The sequence below is a fragment of the Xenia sp. Carnegie-2017 genome, unplaced genomic scaffold (assembly GCF_021976095.1).
Source record: "Xenia sp. Carnegie-2017 unplaced genomic scaffold, XeniaSp_v1 HiC_scaffold_19, whole genome shotgun sequence".
NCBI classification, from domain to species: Eukaryota; Metazoa; Cnidaria; class Anthozoa; order Malacalcyonacea; family Xeniidae; genus Xenia; species Xenia sp. Carnegie-2017.
Window position 1 is genome coordinate 11496888 of NW_025813481.1, and position 20897 is coordinate 11517784.

General features: G+C 35.3%; 1 protein-coding gene and 2 long non-coding RNA genes across 3 annotated transcripts; all 3 read right to left on the reverse strand.

Moving 5' to 3' along the window:
- Window positions 1–2476: 2476 nt before the first annotated feature.
- Window positions 2477–3571, reverse strand: LOC124439449. The gene is made up of 2 exons (XM_046989674.1): window positions 3341–3571; window positions 2477–3134 (listed from the first exon to the last, which is right to left on the reverse strand). The coding sequence occupies exon 2, from the start codon at window positions 3074–3076 to the stop codon at window positions 2477–2479; it is 600 nt and encodes a 199-aa protein (XP_046845630.1). The 5' UTR covers window positions 3077–3134; window positions 3341–3571.
- Window positions 3572–4312: 741 nt separating this feature from the next.
- LOC124438974 lies at window positions 4313–20631 on the reverse strand. Its single transcript, XR_006946229.1, has 3 exons — window positions 20622–20631; window positions 10825–10829; window positions 4313–4400 (listed from the first exon to the last, which is right to left on the reverse strand). It is a non-coding gene; the product is annotated as an uncharacterized LOC124438974 (long non-coding RNA).
- On the reverse strand, window positions 10102–10716 carry LOC124438973. The gene is made up of 3 exons (XR_006946228.1): window positions 10640–10716; window positions 10473–10567; window positions 10102–10251 (listed from the first exon to the last, which is right to left on the reverse strand). It is a non-coding gene; the product is annotated as an uncharacterized LOC124438973 (long non-coding RNA).
- Window positions 20632–20897: the final 266 nt, after the last annotated feature.

Here is a 20897-nt window from a genome sequence, read left to right on the forward strand (position 1 = left end):
CTATACCAAGCTAGACGATCTACATTTACAAACATGTTACCATAGGCGTACGGGCACATATTTTTAGGGGGAGCTGGACTAAATTTGCCCGAATTATATGACGTCATATGACGTATGACGTCATAGATATTCTTATGTTGTCTCTGGCCATCTCAATTAATAAGCTAAAATCATTACAATTTGCTAAGAGGATGCTACGAAAGTAACTACATTTTATTTGATATTTGAAATTTTGTCATATATAACACTAGACGCAGAAGAAATTTAGTTAGTTAAATGTGCGACGATCTAAGACTAAAAGAAATAAGATTTACGATTACGTCGCTGTCCAAAAATGTTAATTATCTTTTCCATGTCGTTCTTTAAAGTACTATTTGCATAGGCTCTTTCCACATTGATTAGGGCAATGCTGTTTAACCGTTTTGACCAATTGTACTTCGAAGATAGGTTTTAAGCGACGAAGAGCGCTAAAAGATCTTTCTGCTGAGCAGGATGTTGCCGGGATCGCGGCCAGAATCGAAAATACTTTGTAAGCCACAGGCAGGACTTCATGAACACCATTTTCGAACATTCTCTTAACAATTTTGGCAGCGTTTTCTCTCAGCACAAGGGAAATCAACGTCAATATTCTCAAAGACATTTTTCTCGCTACTAAGAAGCTCACTGTCGATACCATAGAAGTGTGATACCAACTCAACATTCGCCGTGGTTGGAGACCTGTTGAACACAATATCTGCAAGTGCCAATAGGACCTCTTGATCACTACCTTCAAATCTTGATTTCATCTCCGCCACAATCTTGTCAATGCTTAGGTAGTAGCATGTGATACGATAGTAATCTTTTTCTGTTCGATTTTCCACTTCTGCATTTACTTCAGCCATTTCACCGACGAGAGCTTGGAGCCGCCGTGACGGCTGTTGGAATCTTGGTACTTTTGCATCTTTGAAATTGAATTCTGTACCTTCAATTTGCTCCTTAATTTTGTGTGCTATGATTTCAGCCCGTGACCATAACAGTTCGAAATTTTCGAGGGAACGACATCAATTAATGTCTTAATCACGCCATCAACACTCTTCTTTGCTGTGGCGACATCCATTTGCTTTCCTTGTAGGTACCTGCTCAAACCATCGGTGTTAGATAAAATAACCTTTAATACCATCAAACCAAAAACGAACCGAAAGTCGCAAATCGAGTTAAGTAGCGAATTGCTGTCATTGTAGGTCTTCGGATCGCGATCTTTTGAGAGTGTAAGGAGAACCTCGATGATCTTAGGTAATTGGTTTACTGCTGCTTTACAGCTGCCCAACGACAAGACCATCTAGTAGCACTCTGCGATTTAATAGTCAGTGTAATATCTTCGTCCTCATCTTCGACCTTGATGTCATTGAAGATGGAGTGGCGTTTGGGACTTCCTTCCAAGAAATTATGGAGACTCTGGATCACACCTAAAGCTTTCTGAAGTGGCTCAATTGTAGTCATCGTATCTTGTAGCGCCAAGTTAAGCCGATGCCCATGGCAGTGAACATAGATGCTAAGAGGTGAGCACTCCTTCATGCGTGCAGCAAGTCCTTTGCGAGGGCCACTCATATTTGCAGCGCCATCAAAGCATTCTGCGACAATGTTTTCCAATGTCAACTCTAGCCTGCCAATGGCTGTCTTTAACAGCTCATACAATACTTCTCCTTCCGTAGATTTGGTTGAATAGAAACCAGTGAATGTCTCTTTGGTTTCGCCATTGAAAACATATCTGAGGAAAAGAGATAATTGCTCTGTTCGACTGATGTCTGCCGTTTCATCGACAACTATTCCGTAGTAGTCGCTACTTCTGCTTCTTCTGCTATCCTCTCAAGCATGACACTTGCTACTATTTCCAGTAGTTCATTTTGAATAGCAGGGGATGTCCACTGAGCATGTGTCTGCAGCTGGCTTTGAAGTTTAGATTTCAGCCAAGGCAAATCGTTGCATCTTATGCAAAGTAACTCGAGAAAGTTTCCTCTATTTATATCAGATATCTCCCATATATCACCCCGAATCTCTTCATGACCTCTAATTGCAACATTTTGTTGTGCAGTGTACATCAAAGATTGTATGATTACTTTTAAGTATTGTCTGTTAATAGCAACCTGGTCCTGGTGTGCACTATTCAGCTGTTGTAGTACGGAGGTTTTCTTTCTTTCCATTGCTTTAAACTGGAGCCATCTTGTCATGGATCTGACGTGGTTCTCACTCTTGCCATGTTTTGCCAGCTTTGACGACTTCTTCCAATTTGTAAGCACAAATGAAGTATTCTTCCCAAATTCTTTACAGGCAAAACAAACGCATGCATCTTTATCCACTTCGTAACTAATCCATGGATATTTCTTGTACCATTCAGGCTGAAATCGTCGCACAAATGTTTCACTGCCGAATTTTCGTGCAGGATATTCACCTAATATAGGCTGTTTTGGGGCGTGCAAGGTGGAAATCTCTTCTTCATTCATACTGTTAAGGAAACCTTTCTAGTCTGTTCATTTAGAACAGATGCTGTTGAATCTAAATCTTGTATTGCTGTTGTGTCTAGAGTGTTAGACGTCGTCGTTGATTCTGGTGTTGCAACGCGTTGTATATTTTGATTTAAGTTAAATTCTTCGATGAACAGTGCGTCACTGGAAGTAAGATTTTCATTATCCGTGACCGTATTCAATTCTTTATTTTCTCTGAACTGCGTCAGTGGATTTAATTCATCAACATCAATAAACGTTCTCATTGGTTCCGTTTGGTCTTCGCTTATGGGCTCCTTCAAATTAATCTCAGGTAGATTTTCCTCAAAAGACCCAGTGGCTGCTAAATCTTTACTAGCACTCGATTCTGTTTCCTGTAAGGTTAGGTTATCATCCTTGGTTGTCATGTTACTTTTTACAAAGAAACCACTGATCTTTGACTGCGATAAATCCGATGAATCCATCACTCGATGACACTTAACTTTTTCATTATTGTGAACTCGTCGAAAGTGGACCTCCTTATAATCACTGTCAATTTCCTTGCTGCATTCCTCGCACCAAACGCGATGTCGATACGGTCGTTTACGAGACGCCATATGTACGCTTTATTAGAGCTTGGCTACTAAATGTTTTCCCCTTGTGGATAATAGTTTCCTTGAACAACAATCATAGAGTGAATGGCACTAATCTAATCAATGGAATGGACAGTGCCTCTCCATACGAAGCCTAATTTTCATGCAAAAATTAAAAATCACTTTTGGGGATCGCAGCGATTGTTAATCTATATATTAATGTATAACGGATAGCGTGTGGGGAGACGATTTTTCGCAATTTCAAGACATTTCAAGACTTTTACTGACCTCAGCCCTTTTTTATAAATGGAGAACGTTATGTGGATAAATTTAATACCAAAAGCTTTGCTCTGATTGAAAATATCGGCGTTCGTGTTCGTTTAAAAGTTGTAAACACCGAATATATTCGTCGCAATATCGCTAGTAAATAGACCGATTTCTCGTGACGTAATTTGTTTATATTATAATGGGGCGGATGTAAAATTCTCCTATTATGTCTCAAGAAAAATTTTGCACCCAATCACTTTACGCGATTTTTATTTTACCTCCTGAAATTTAAGTAATTTAAACAATTTAAAACCATCCATTAAAAGACCGTTCACGCTCAAGAACCGAAGCAGTTTATGATATAGAAATGATGTAGATTAATATTGAAAATTTAAAAACTGTAGTAAGTATCTTGCCAGAATATCATGTAAATGCTTGCCCGAATACACAAATTCTCGAGAAATTGGGGCTGCAGCCCCCCCAGCCCACCCCCCCCCCGTACGCCTATGCATGTTACGATACTCCCGGGTTCAAACCATTTACTTTAATGTAATTGATCATAAGTATTTCCAAAGAATCAGTTATGTCCGGCTAATCTAATTACAAATAAATACTTTCAAATGTACTACGACATCCAACGTCATTTTGATCCTTTCTTGCAGCGCGAAAATCAGACAGCAATCAAAAATTTGCTTTTTTAGGAGCTTTACGCGGCAAATCAATGTATTTCGAAGCTTCAATCCAAATTTTCCATCAATCTCTTGCTTTATAATTTTATTCGATTTTTCTTGACTATCATCAACCATAACATATAAGTGAGGAGATGGCATCTTCTTGTTTGGGCCAGCTGTTCCATATTCTGCACGAAGCCACGTGAAGCTTAAAACAAATGTTTAAGCTCATATCAAGATAAAAATTCGTTTTTGTAATACTGAAAATTCAAGTTGAATTTCTCCAAGAACTACATTTAGAGTATTTCACCTTTCAAGTACATCGCACACGTCAGCTTTAATGTTACTATGTTCGTCAAGAAATTTACTTTTGAAGATTTTAAAGTGTTCATCCAAATTATCATCTGCATCTAAACACATCTCGACCGATCTCTCAAAAAATCTTCACCGTTGATCTTCGTAGGCTGTCGCTGGCCGAACAATGTGAGATAACTTAACTAGATCATGGTGATGGTGTACAAGGGCATGATAGAAATGACTTTGCAGAAAATCAACGAATCATTTCTGTAAATGAAGATTCAAATGACAACGTTATTGACATTCATGATTCTAATGCTTCCAAACAGGCAGCTGGTGTTGATGTTTGGACTGGTCAACTTTCTAAAGGTGAAAAGGATTTAGATGACAGGAAATCATGTAACACAGATCCTTTAGATAGAATGTACGATGCAGATATGCATAATGTTAATAGCTCACATGATGATAAGGACAATCATCTAAAATCAACTCACTGTAATTTGGAAATATCTTACAGTGAAAGCGTAAAAATAGACGATGATGTTTACAAAGATCTAATCATTGAAACGTTATCGGTTTCTTTAAGAACGTGCTACTCTTCGACAGAAAATGACTTTAATTTGCTGGAGAACCGTGCTTCTCCAAAGAAAACTAAATGCAGAGTAACAAACATGTCACGTATTAATTCAACAGAAGAAAACAAAGATGACTCTTGTAGTTAGAACAAACAAAGGAACTTTTAAAAACGATGAGACCAATCAGCTTGAAATTATTACAGTAAGGAAACCCGTGAGTAAGCTATCAAGGTAAAACTTTAAATTGAAAAACAAATAATCAGTAAATTTCATAGAATATTTACAAACCTTGTTTGTTATTTAGAAATGAAAAAGTCTCCGATTTCTCTCGATGGAAGTTTCAAGTCAACACGAGCCCGAATATGGGTCCTTTTTTGTACTTTGCATATGGTTTGAATATGAATCAAAACAGGTAAAATGATTTGTAGCTACTGTCATATGTACTTAATAGAAAATATCTTTTGATTTGAAGAATTTGGGGCTTGCAATTAGGTTGTCTATGCAACTACGGTGCAAAATAAGATCACGTCTTTGGGGATTACTATTTGCCTATAGACTTTCCCGTACTACTTCAGACCTATTTGCCTCATCTAAATCAACAAATTTTTCTGATACGACGGTGCATGATGGTTTCGCCGTATCATCTGTCGACATACCAAAACCAAAGTAAATACATACTCAAAAAATTTAACTTTCACCTCAATCATTTCAGTCAAATTTACCTTACACTGCTATTTCAAACTTTCCCGTCTCATCTGAATCTACAAATATATCTGATTTTGCAGTGCATAAAGATGTCACAGTTTCTTCTTTGTACACAACAAAACCAATCTCAATAAATACTCCAATATTTGAACTTTCACCCCAATCATTGCAGTCAAACTCCTTTTGCCCGACTAGTTTAAACTTAGCTGCCTCATCTGAATCCTTTATTATGCCTGATTTTACGATGCTTGACGATTTCACCAAATCAGTGGAAACACCAACATCGTCAACATCTACTGGAGCAGTACGTGCACCAACACAAGAAATCATTCTTCCCACAGTATTATCTGTATGGTCAACGAATACACAATCATCAGATGACACACGCAACTAATTTAACTAGATCTTACAAACGTCCGTGGAAGTCGCAGATAAAAGAATTTATGACGATGAATTTCTCTCTGGAACTAAATGTATGGAAACATTAGGGCGTATGTACGTCCCTAGTTTGATTTATTTCTTCAAATTAAGTTTTAATTGCAAATAGTTGTAATGGTTTTTAATAGTTTTAGCTAAGCATATAAATCCAAGATTTTTTCTTAAATTTGCATTTTGCTATTTTCCATGGTAATGCTTACTTTTTTGAACAAATTATTTTTGCTATTACAAAAAATGTTACAGTTAACACGTTATAATCTCAGATTACTTGCCTTGATTATTGATAACTTCACCAAACTGTTTAATAAATGTGTTATACATCATGTATACTTTGTGAGGCTTACATTTTACGTGGACTACATTTTGGTGACAAATATCCAGATATTTATATCATATATTTAGCCCCCCTTACGTAAGTTACAAAATCAGCTCCATTTAGGTATAACCAGTATGAAATTTTGACTTATTAGCGAATAAGGGTGTTTTGTATTTAAAAGAATACAATCACAAAATATCAATAAGTACTCGACTCACGGAACTGACAACAATTGTATCTTCCCTTGAACAATTCGTGTTCATTTGCATGGTCATGATCCTTGATCACATATCTTAATATTGAGGTATTCATAAGTGATTAATTTCCGAGTTTGTGATACACAATGTTATTTGAAGTCTTCTAAAGAGTATTTCAAAAGGCTATTGTGGTCCCCACTCACGATTTCCTAAGTTGTTTTTTGGTAAATGCAAAGATATTTGTTGTACAACAAATGAACAACATATACAAAACGCATGCCATTTAGAGAAAGTTTTTCGAAAGATTTTGAAGGGGGTTAAATTCTAGCAAAAGTTTACCGAAATGAATAGTTAGGGTAGTTTAGCGTAGCTAATTTAATAGCCTGGAACAAAATGTACTAGTTTCTCAACTTAGCCAAAGTTTAACAGTTGGCATCGAATTCAATATATAGTAAAGAAGACTGCTGTCTTTAATTGTGGAAAAACTATGATATACGATAAAATGTGGTACTGATTGGGTTATATATGAATTCAGCCAACCTGCATGTTTGAAACCTGATGTAGATGTAGTGAGTGATAACAAAAAACTATTTTAAAAGTTGGACTCAATATGCAACCTGGCCTCGCTACGACATTGCTTGAAATGATAAAAAGTGTAAAATAAAACTGCCTATAAACTGAAATATTTTCAGTAGTAAGTTATTGTTCTTTAATCAGGAGGCTTATTTAACACGATGGACTTAATAACTTGCCACGTACGTCTATGGCACTAAACTGTTTCAAGAAACAAGCGTGCATGAAACCAGATAATACCCTATCTCTAATATTGAGTCAACATTACGAAAGGGCGTGCAGCATGTGTTTTGTTGATAGTTCAGCTTAACATTTTCATGTACTTCCTCCTCAGGTAGAATGAACGGCGTCTTTCTTGTAATCTGGAATCTCTCTTCTCTGAGATAATGTGTCATTGTTGTACTTGTCAGGATTGTCTGGGTTGGTTTGGAGTGGCATGGAGTTTCTTGTGATGTTAAAGATAAAAGATGTGATCTAGCTGTAGAGGTTGATGTTGTGGAAAGAATATCATTAATAGTGAAACGAGTGGAACTTTAGCTGAGGAACTGTGAGGCTTGAAGTGATGTAACGTTGCTTGTTCCATGTTTTTGGTCTAGGCTAATCAACCTCGTCAAGCATTTTTTCATTTATAATACATCTTTCTCGGTCTACTGTATATCATCATCGTATATCATTGCTCCATTTCAGAGGTAGCATAACAAAACTGACGTGACCAATTAATGTCGCTCGAATACATCGACGTCAGTCGGTTGTACAATTGGCATAATAAGGAAAGCTATGCAAAAAGAAATCGTACATTTCTTTTGTTGTCATTTTTTCACGTGGTAAACTCACGATGGCCATTTTTCAAAGAACGACGTAACTGTACGATGGTTTATCAAATCACTTCAGCTGTAATGTGCCAGGTTGTGGCGCGATTGTCTGGAATTGGCAACCATCAAATTCTTGATGCAAATTCATAATAATTTCTTTGTGTTTTAAGGACTTCTGAATGATTTTATGCTAATTCGGTGAATGTCTAGCAGTCTCAGGAAAATTATCAGCGATGTACCCAATTATATTTAAAAATTTCAACTTATGACTTGAAAAACTCTGTATAGCTGTTTTGATTTGGTTCTCGATCATGTGACATGATTTCCTTGCCGATGGTATCAGTGGTTTTTGCCTTGATTGCTTCATTTCTCCTACTGCTTTTCGATGTTAAGCCAAACTTTTCTCTGGAGATGTCGGAATTGTCTCACTTGTTTCTTCTATAAAGGGAATTTCGGTTTTTGCATCGCCACAATAATTTTCAGAACTCATGTTTATTTTTGTTCTCGCTGATATTGATTCCAACGTCATAGTTAAATTGAAATTCTTACGTCGTACAAACATATTTGACTGCGGTGAAGGACTCAAGAAAAGCTTAATAAGGTTAGAGATCTCAACCAAAAAACTTAATTTCATCGCATAACAAAACTACACATTCTTGCTGGATTGGATACTGAGCACTAAAGAGAGTTTATTCACTCCTTGGGGATCAATCATGTATCAATGCAGCCAATTGTTTTTCTAAGCGAAAGAACTTTATTGATAACAGAAAACGTATTGGTTACAACGTTCGGATCAGATTAAAACGTTCGGATCAGTTATTCTTTTACTATCCGGTGACGAGGAATCATGCTTTGGGTTCGCAGAGAAATATTAATGAATTGATATCTTGTACTCAATCTTATTTTAATAAAGAAAAGGAAAATCGAACAATGAACTTTAAAGTGCATATGCAATGAATTTTCGCCCCGTTTTCGTTACATATTATTGAAGTTTAGAGCACTAGAAGAAGTTTGAGACATAAATGAGCTCTAGGAGCCATGTTTAAGTAAGTCCATTTTGCTGCCAAAGTTGGTTACTATTTCCGAACTTTTTCCTCTGCCGTCTTGAGCTTGTGACGTAAATAGTTGAACACGTCAGTTTCTTGCAATAATACATTATATTACAAATCAACGTTTTTATTGAGATTTTTCACTGCTTTTGTTTTGATTTTTTAATATTTTCGCACAATTAACATCGTAATACTAAGAAAAAGTATTGTGAAGGCATGGCTTCCTATAAATCTCCTCAATGTTCGGAACATCAGAGCCATTTGCGCTTTATGTTTGAACATGATTCGAATTGTGAATGAAGTACTTCCCTCGGTGGATTATGTCGAAAGGGCAAATTCTTTACCCTATGATGATGACCCATTATAGCAGAGTTTGGAGAACATGTTTATACCCCCAGATGATCGGAATGGACTTCTTACAGACATTTTAGAACAAAGAAGTGATGGCACAATTCCAGTTACCAAATGGTGAGTTTAGCACAATGTACGTTTTTAAATTTTTATCCGATTACTTGCATTACTTTGGGTTACTAGTACGTCAAGAATTCATTTGCAAGAAAAATTGCTTGTTCTTACAGGAGCACCTGTCAATGCTGCCATGTAGAGTTACTAGAAGGGGCACCAGAGTATAGGTGCTGCAAGAAAATGGGACCTTCTATGCAAGAGGTGTGGTATGATGGCAGCATTAAGTAAATCAAGTGTATTACCCAGCATGAAGATTTTGGCAAATATGGTGCACCATTCAGTTCTTGAAACTGTTAGGCCGTTATTAAGAGACAGGAGTGGACGTGCCTACCATTGTAGGATATCACAATCAATAAACCAGTGAGTGAAATTACTATTTAATGACACATGAGATGTTTAATACTTGTTTAATGTCTTCATTTATTGTAGACACATGGGAGCTGTTGCATATCGAAGGCTAATTAAATGGTTATGTGGGACAATTGAGTGGGAAAACAGCAGACCTTTGCCTGTATTTGTTTATCATCACATAAGAAAAACATATCCAGCAAGGAACAAAACTGGCTATATGACTTCAGGGGAGCGCTTGTAGAATGATGATAGCTAGATGTGGGTAAATGATAACTTATATTAAACATGAAAATTTATCATGTTTCGGAATGAAAATGTGCACCATCAGCTCACTTCAAAATAAGTTCATCATTTAATGACTCTTCCCCATCATGTTATGCAATTATTTGTGCACTTTGAAATCTGAATTGAAATAATGTGTTTATTATTTCAATTTGATTTTTAAGTACTGTTCATTAGTCTTTCAGCTTCTTTCTCGTCAACCTCAAAAAACAAACAAACAAACACAGTGCAATAATAAAAGCATAAATAAAAAGGAGACAAAATATTATACAACATTACCATAATCGTGGTTATCTCCACACTAAATTTATGACAAGAGACCCATGAAGTATGATAATGCCTTTAGTAATACTGTAACTATGCATTAAAAACATGTAACAAAAGCTTTGGTGGTGTCACAAAAATTCTAGTATAATACATACCTTTACCTAATGATACCAATGCTGTCTGCACATTGCAAATTTGTAGGATGATACATCTATGCCCAGATGAGTCTAATAAGAATGCTTCTGGCAAACTAAAACGGTTAAAGGCTGTTATATATCAGAAACATCAACTACAATTGTACGCCAGTCAATATAACACTTACTTGTCTTCGTTTTCGATCGGTCAACTCCTCTTCAACTGGTTCCATGAATTCAGCCACATCAATAGTGGGAACTGCATCTTTAATTAGTCGCCGTTTTAATTTAACGGAAACACTCAGATATACATTAAAACACGATTCCTTAAAATGCACAAAACAAAGACACGAGGTTGAGGTTGCTTCAAAACCAGGTCTATATTTAGGTGCAGAAGTTACCCGCTTTCGTCGTCTTTGTAAATCCTTTTCTTTATTACTTGGTCTGTTTAATTGATATTTGAGGTTCAAAAGAAATAAATATTTATCATTGCCATTGTGGGATCTAGGTAGTGTGAGCAATTGTTATTTGGAAAATCTCAATAGATAGGATGAAGATCACAAATCTCAATTCTGCTGTACTTTTTACATGGTGCTCCTTCAAAATGAAGCATACTCCGATTAAAAAGTTCGTGTTTAGATCAATATTTCCGAAGGAAACAAGACAATTTTATTTGAGGCTGATGATCAATTTGTAAAAATTTAGTAATATAATTACTCAAATGAATTATGTTGCTTCCTTCTCAAATATTGAGTTAAGCATGGACTTTTTATACGGAGTATACTTCAATTGTATTTCTTCACATTTTTCCTTTTTACATACCGTATTTCCCATGTTTTTATTTACATGCTGCCATTTTACATGGTGCTCCTTCGCATGGTGTTCTCTCCCTATGTACTCCTTCACATGGTGGTCACTTTATGTGCAGCAGTTTATTTGATGTTTTTTTCACTTTATGACCAGTTTATATGGTGCTCACTTTACCTGCTGCTCTTTCACATGGTTCTCGTTCACATGTTGATCCTGTCTATGTTCTTTTCAAAAATACTGCTCTGATACATAATGCATTACTTTTATGCCAAAAAAATTTTTCATTTTTTTTTATTTTTAAATTAAAAATGTGGTAAGCATTTTTATGATCACCAACTTAGCCTTTTTACTTATTTTTTAGAAATGAAAATCTTTCAATGAGCAATAGCACAGCATCATTTAATTAAATGGCTTTGAAGAATTAACGTAGGAGAATACGCGAATATTTGATCAACAGCGTTAAATTAAGTAGTTGGATGCAGTACTGGGGATTTTAGAGTGCGTTTTTTTTCATTTAGAGATAAAAGTGACAAAATTACTGAAGTATTTGTAAAAATTTATGGTATAGACAACGTTTTTCATTCGCCACTTTTTGCCCACTTGACCAAATGGTACAAAAAATAAACAGTTACTGAAAGAAACTGAGTGGTAACGAAGGTGTTACCACAATACAAATTTTGATATGCATTGTGACATTGACTTCAAGGATTATCGGGTAAGGTTACTATTTGGATTTAGGTTAGGGTTTGGATCAGGCATGCTGGTTACTAGGTATGCAGCAAAAGTATTTTTGGTTTTTATTTAACAATATTGTATTATTTTGTGGAATACTATATTCATTGATGTTACTGTTGCAGATGGCAAGTGGTTTTAGTAGTTTTGTGGAAAAGTTTGAGTAAGTATTCACTTTTTCAAATTGTTTAACTAAAATACTTCTTGTCTTGCTACCATTCTCTTGAGATTTATTAAACAATCGATTTCACGCAGCACTTATATAATATTCTTTTTCTCGGACCACAAGCATGCCTAAAGTTATAGGCAGCAATTAAGACTATAGTTTTTGAAAACAATAGAATGTACGAAGCACCCAAACATTAGAATGCATGAACCTATTGCATACAAATCAATTAGCTGTTCAAATGCATGTCTTTGTCCATTTTATTTATAAGAAAAGATTTCGAGCTTGAATAATTATCAAGTATATACATAGTGTATTGAAAATTGACACTAGGAACTAAATGTTCCTTCTCTTTTTAATTAGAGGAAATACGTCTTTAAACATTCACGTCAATTTTGTATAAATTCCTAACGGTATCATTAAAAAAGATAGTTGGTTGCCGTGAGCCAGCTCGGCCTTTCTATTGGTCAGGAAATGCAATTAACTGTTTCATTATGGTAATATAAATTAGATATAAAATAATTTAATGTTTGGCCCTATTGTTTCTTTCCTATACTGTGGTTAACAAAATACATGTGCAAAATAATTGTACATTTTTCAAAGTACTTGTTATACCTAATGTTTTGTTTAAACAGGACTTATTAACGAAAAGAAACATGAGTTCAGAAAAGCGTTGTCAGGATGCCGAAGTCGACGTTTCCACTCAAAATATGAAAGATGAGTTAACCACAATTCTTGACAGCATTGTTAGTTCAGAGTCGGAATATAGCAGTGCTAATAGTAGCTCATTTTTGAGTGCTCCGACAAATTGTGAGCAAATGGTACTATCAACAAGAAAGCCACTTGACAGTTGCGGCAATCTTATCAAGAAGGCTATCACAAGCACACCTCATCAAAGAATGACGGAAAGTGAGATCATTACCTACATCTTGGACAACTTTCCTGAGTCCAATATTGTCTTGGATTCGACATACTGGCATAAAAGTGTCCGATCATATTTAAAATTCGAAGACTGTTTTGTTAAGTTGCCTAAGAATTCAGATGATTATCAATACTGGGCAATATCGCCAAATTGCATGGTTAATTACTGCTCAATTTGCTGTTTACCGAGAGAAGCGAAACAAAGACAATTAGAAAACAACAGTGTCTTTAGTAGCCCATTTTTGAGTGTTCCAAAAAATACTGAACAAATGGTACTGTCAAAAAGAAAGCCACCTGACAGTTGTGGCAGTCTCATTAAGAAGGCTATCACAAGCTCACCTCGCCAAAGAATGACGGAAAACGAGATCATTACCTACATCTTGGACAACTTTCCTGAGTCCAATATTGTCTTAGATTTGACATACTGGCATAAAAGTGTCCGATCATATTTAAAATTTGAAGACTGTTTTGTTAAGTTGCCTAAGAATTCAGATGATTATCAATACTGGGCAATATCGCCAAATTGCATGGTTAATTACTGCTCAATTTGCTGTTTACCGAGAGAAGCGAAACAAAGGCAATTGGAAATTAACAGTGTCTTTAGTAGCCCATTTTTGAGTGTTCCAAAAAATACTGAACAAATGGTACCGTCAAAAAGAAAGCCACCTGACAGTTGTGGCAATCTCATTAAGAAGGCTATCACAAGCTCACCTCGCCAAAGAATGACGGAAAACGAGATCATTACCTACATCTTGGACAACTTTCCTGAGTCCAATATTGTCTTGGATTCGACATACTGGCATAAAAGTGTCCGATCATATTTAAAATTCCAAGACTGTTTTGTTAAGTTGCCTAAGAATTCAGATGATTATCAATACTGGGCAATATCGCCAAATTGCATGGTTAATTGCTGCTCAATTTGCTCTTCGCCAAAAAAACGAAACAAAAGCGATGGAAGGAGTTTCGGATGAACCACCACACACCTACAAAGCTATGATCACAGAGGCAATCATGAGTTCATCAATATTTTAAATTATGAGCGTGTTAGAAATATACAAGTATGATTTCACCGTTTCATCTGTCAACATATCAAAACCAATCTCAATACATACTCCAGTATTTGAACTTTCACCTCAATCCTTCAAGTCAAACTCATCTTACGCAACCACTACTAACATTCCTTTCTTAATTGACTCTACATATATACATGATTTTATACCTGATTTTACGATGCCTGAAGATTTCACCAAATCAGTGGAAACATCAACATCGTCAACATCTTTTGGAGCAGTACGTGCACCTACACAAGAAATCAAGAAACTAAATTTCTTTAAACAATAGGTCTTCTTGAACGTTCGAGTATATTTTTAATCTTCAAATTAAGTTTTAACTGCAAATAGTTGTAATGGGTTTTTAGTAGTCGTAGGTAAGCACATAAATACAAGATATTGTCTGAAATTGGCTTTTTGCTGTTTCCTGTGGTGGTTCTTAGTTCTTACGCAAACTCTTTTTACTTTTACGAAAAGTGTTGAACTTCGCATGCTATAACCTCCGATTACTTCCCTTGTTTATTGAGGTCTTCACCCGACATTAATAATGTGTTATACGTCATGTAACACTTACGAGACTTACATTTCACGTGAACACCATTTTGGTGTCAAATATCTAAGTGTTCGTGTCATATTTTTAAGCACACTTATGTTAGTTATATAATCAGCTCCATGAAAGTATAACAAGCTTTAAAACCTCTTCTAATGAAATTTTCACTATAAGGGAATAACGCGAGTGTCGTATTTAATATAATACAATAACAAAATGTCTAACTACTCGACCTAGAACTCATTTTTATTTGCATGGTCATGATCCTTAATCCCGACTCTTTATATTAAGGTATTCTTTGGAGATAATTTTCCGTTATTGGAAGTCCTCAAAAGAATATTTTATAAGGCTAATGTGAGCGCCAGCCGCAAGTTCCCATGTTACTGTTTTATTGTTTGCTACAAACCAAGATATTCGTTGTACGGCAAGTGAACAACGTACACCGTGCCATTTAGAACAACAATATAGGAAGATTTTGAAGTAGGTTAAATTCTTGTTAAGGTTTACAGAAATGAATAGTTAGGGTTACTATATTTGGAATCGAGAGATAACTACACAGTAGTTAAGAAGTTGCCATTTCAAATGTGAAATTGTTTACACTTTGTATAGATTTCAGTCTAAGGTTCATGACTTATCCAAAGTTTTACAGTTGACATCGAATTTAATATATGGTAAAGCATGCTGTTGCCTTGAATTTTGGCAAAACTGATGATGTACGATAAAAATGTACTTCTAATTGGGTTATAAATGGATTCAGCTAACCTGAAATTTAGTAACCTAATGTTGTTGTATTGAGTGATCACAAAAAAAAAATTAAAAAGCTGAACTCAAAAAGCTAGCTACCTAGCTTGTAAGCCATTGCTTGAAATGATGAAAAGTATAAAATGACGGATTGGTACTGATTGGGTTAGAAATGAATTCAGCCAAACTGCATGTTAGAAACCGGATGTAGTTGTAGTGAGTGATAACAAAAAATATTTTAAATGGTTTGAACCTGGGTGTATCGTTACATGTCTGTAAATGTAGATCGTCCAGGTTAGTATAGTCCTGAGAAGGACTGTTTTTGTTGTTGTTGACTGACGTTTCGACAACCTTAGCGATAGTCATCTTCAGAGTCAAATGTGATTTGACAATGGACTTAATAACTTCATATGTACATCTATAGTACTAAATTCTTTCAAGTTTCAAGCGGGCATCAAACGAGATAATACCGTATCTCTATATAATATTAAGTCCAATGTTATAAACACGCATGCAGCATGTGTGTTGTTGATAGTTCAGCTCAAGATTTTTATGTGCTTCGTCCACACTTAAGCATTTCCATCATGAATCATTTGTGTCTTTCTCGTAATCTCTTTACCTGTCTTTTCTTGGATGTGTTATTGTTGTAGTTGTCAGGGTTTTCTGGGTTGGTTTGGCGTGCATGAAAGTCCGAGTTGCATGGCCTCTCTTTTGATGTTAACGATATAAGATGTGATCCAGCTGCAGAGGTAGATGCTGTAGAAAGAATATTAATACTGAAACAAGTTGGAAGCTTAGTCTGAGGAACAGTGATGCTTGAAATGGTGTAACTTTCCTTTTACATGTACGCGGTCTAGGAAAATCAACCTCGTTAAACATTATTGCTCTATTTTAGAGATAGCTTACAGAACTGGCGTGGTGCCTTAAGGTTTATCGAATACATTCGGGTTAAGTGGGTGTACAATTGGCATAATAAAGAAAGTTATTCAAAAAGAAATCGTACATTTCTTGCGTTGTCATTATTTCACGAGGTGAACTCATGATGGCCATCTGGGCAAGCGCAATGTTACTATAAGGTTGTTACTCAGAAGAAAAACGCCTGTGTTTTTGGATCACTGTTTTTTTGCGCAGTCGATGGGGCATATTTTCCAATAGTTGAATCTACATCTTCTCTCCAATACCTGATGTGAAATAGTAAAACAGTCGTGATGTATTAGGTTTTGTTTAACCAGTTCACGCCAGTTGAAGGGACAGTCAGGGGCGTAGCTAGAGGTCATGCTGGTCATGCTCAACATGACTAAAAATTTCCACAAAAATTATTTTATTGTTGTTATTGTCATTGTAGATTCTGATGCCAGATAGTTTCTTATTTACATATAAGTATTTGGGACGAAGGTCAACTAATGAATTGCACATTGCTTCTTATTTTAGTCTATTACGCATTATCTTGCTGCCAGGCAACAGCTTAGTGAAATTTTTGTTAATTTAATTGGATAAAAGCATCTGAGCGTGCTCAAACATGACATAGTACGGTCATGCTGATTTTGCATGGTCATCTGGTCATGCTGATTTTGAATGGCGTGACCAAACTTAATCCCGGGAGTAATTTTTTTATGTGCGAGATTCGTGTTTGTAGTTCGTGTACATTCAAAGCATTACAAAACACTATATTTATAATCCATCTTTTATTTCCATGTATATATTCTGCCGAAGCAAGTATAATCGGTTAATTGCCGTGAAAGCTTTTCTTTGCTTGATAATCTGGCTACTAAAATATCATCGTAAACCAAAGGCCGATGCCGAAATTGTAAACAGCATTGTGTGTTCGAAGCTTTGGGAAGAATTGATACACTAATGGCTCTTTTCCACTTATCGCAAAATGCTCTCGCTGCGAGCATGCGAGTCTGTTCGCGTGATCAACAAATTTTGTTCAAATGATTTAACTATGCTGCAAATCATGGTAAGCTCGCTGCGAGTAACTTGCGATTACGTTTTGCGATGAGTGAAAAAGAGGCTTAAGAAGATAGGCTTTATGGAAGAGCGAAGTCAAGATAGCATCGCAAGGCCAGTGACTTTGCTGGCCCTGTCTATTGTTCCTGGAATTCAAGGAATTCTCTTCACGTCATGGAATATTAAATTTAAGAAACTCTAGAGCAATCCGTACATGGTAACTTGTAAATTTATACTACGTGCAAATAATTTGCTCTAGCTTAATGTGAACTCTCTTGTGTCACAATCACAACGTGAAGAGTTTCAACTTTAAAATAAAATGAAAGAGGTATGAGAAAATACAGCAATCCTCAAAACTTTAAATGCTGTTATATATTGAAACAGATTTAATTGTATTGGTCATGAATAATCAAATGATAACATGAATAACGAATTTTAAAGAGCCTTTTGAGACCTTTGCTTTAATAGATTTTGTCTTTAGAAGGTATTTACATCACAGTCTTGATTGGATGTGCATATGTTCTGCTAATGTGTCACCACTCATGTTAAATGATTTGATTTGTTGACTTGACTTTATCATAGAAGATAAAATTTTCAAGAAGATAGATGATTTCTCTTTGTGATTATTCAGTTTGATGAAACAATTGATGTTTCCACAAAAAGCAATTAAGTATTTTCGCAAAAATAAAAGGAGAAGTATCATTGAAAGGCGCCTTGGATTTGCAGCTGTCAGTTGAAATACAACTACAACTGCTACTTCAAATGCATCATCTGTTTGCCCGATAAGTGCCTATAAAGTTTCTATGCTTCTTCAACTTACCTTTTCCCAATGCTGATATAGCAGTTGCAGTTTTATTACAAGTTCCATAAACAAAACTTTTTACTCATGCAAACAATCATACTTACAATTACTCTTTGTTGGAACTATCAGTTGTCTTATCAACCTGAATACATACATAAGTGAATCATCCATCACTTTTAAAATTTGACTATCTTGTCAAGACAACCAATAAACTTATTTACATTTCTCGAATTTGCTCATGTTGTTCATTGTGATGCCCATAGCTTAGTTTTGTATTGTGGCAAACTCCAACCTGAATTTTACTTGTGAATATTTTCTTTGTTGTTTGTACTTTCCACTTTTTTTTAGAAACAATTCGCCAATGAAAAGGCTTTTCTTACTTCCCACGTAATTGAGTTTTCTTATCTCGGTGATACAAGATGGTATTATAACGTAGTGGCGGTACAGCTTGTTATTTTACGCCCTTCATAAAATTTTGATATTGACATGAATATATTAATACAAATTAAAGTTCAAAATTTTATCTAAAATGAAAGCGAAGCTTAATACAAATTTCTGCCCAATATCAAGAATCATAAGTCATAAAATTGTTAAATAACTCAAAAACCAAGACGTATTTTGAAGATAAACTCTCCACTTTCATGACTGTTTACGCACTTGAAATAATATGCAAATAGAGCCTAATAAACAGAGTCATATTACAAAGTAAAGTAAATTTTACATTGTGTGTGCTTTCATGACAAATTAAAAATCTAACGAACACCTTAAAGCTGCGTAATTGATCTTTGTTTTCAATGCAGAGGAATATAAACTTCAGCCCCAAAATCGCAATGCAATACATTTACATTTTTATATTTTCCAATTCAACAACGTGATCATCTCAGCACCCGCTTCTCCGTTTAGAATTCAGCTCTTTCAAGTGTGCCTCGTATATATAGGACAAAGCAGGAATATTTTGACGCCTGGAATGAGGTTTTTCAATCGCACTTACAACCATTTTTTTCATTTAGTGCACAAAAATATCCTTATAATACAGACCTACAGATGGAACGATGATTTGTTTTGAGTGTGATGTGTTTATTTTGAACTTTTGATCCGACTGACCTGTCATTAGAAATTGACCAATGACAGTTTACTTTTCTCTTTTGCTGACCAATTGTGTTTAAGGAAACTTTTCAGGCTAACCCACAGATCGGTCAAACCACCCTTAAAGTTGGCTGCAGACTGGTCAAAATTTAAAACTGACCAATCCAAACCATATTTTCGAGCTTTGAAGACCGGCTACCGGTCATACATTCATATAGATACTACTAACCTCGCGGCTGAGTACACCAAAGTAACGCTTGCTCTTTTAGTGGCGCAGTTACGCGTAATAGGCACCGGATTTTGTACGAAAATGTTTTTTGAACAAATGTAGTGATAATCTACTTTCGCTTTGATTATGAAACATGGAACATACAAATTTCTGTTTACCTACTTCACTTTGATTCGCTTTGATTCCTATTTACCTACTTCACTTGACCGGTTAGATATGTGCCTTAGATCCGCCACTGTTATAAAGCTCTTATCATTAATGCTGCATGATAAATGTCAGAAAGATTCGTGTTACGTTTTTTTGTTTATTTCATTATCTAAAAACTACCTAATATTCTAACTCCTGTTCAGACAATAAACTTTCTTTTATTCATTTTTTATATTATTGTAAGTTTGCCTTCCCCATCATAAAAGTTACATAGTTGTATTGTCTTCATGCAGTTAAACAGAAGAGATAATTGTTTGTAAATTGTAATCGTAAAGAGCGAGAGTGAATTACTTCGTGTAGTACTAATTGTAATTAACGTAGATATTGAATATTGTTTTTTAAAAACATTTTTTCGTAGAATTCAAGGGTAACTTAAACTTCAATTGGTTGGGTAAATGTTGTTGTTTTAGGGTCCGTAGACGGTCTAAATTTTTTTAAAAAATTTTCTCACTTGGCGCCTCGTGAGGTTGTAAGAGAGTATGACCAAACATTTTTTGCTAGCTACGCCACGAGGGACAGTTAACAAATTATCGAAGTTGTCAATGCTTGGTAGTTTCCAATAGTTAAAATTGTAGGTTTTTGAATACTTAGTGAACTTAAACCATATCCCCAATCCTTAGGCTAACCTTTAAGAATTTCTATCCTTTATTGATAAGAAAAAACTTATTGGTTACAACGTTTGGATCTCGTGTAACACTATATATTATTTTATCATCCTGTGAAGAGGAATCAATCCTTGGGAATATAGGGAGATATTGCTGAACTAAAATCTTGTACTCAATATTATTTTAATCGGGAGAATAAAAATCCACAAATGAAATTCAAGGGATCTGTTTTCGTATTTACCAAAAAAGTATTAAGTCATTTTTCAGTCTACTTTCTTTCCAACAATCAAAATCAATGCAAAGTTTGAACACAAACATTTACTTTTATGTGGCACCACTCGTCATTAATTATCAATGAATTCCGTCACCTTGTTGATAGTTTGAAGTTCAAACGAAATGAATATTTGTTATTGCCACGATGGGATCTTGACGGTGTGGGCAAACGTTATTTGGAAAATCCCAATAGGTTGGTTGGACATCAAGAATTGCAATTCTGCTGTTTCTCATGCTGTTATTTCTTATGTTTCTTTTTAACATTGTGCTTTTTTTATTTACTGCACGTTCACATTGTATACCTTCACATGGTGCTCTTTTACTT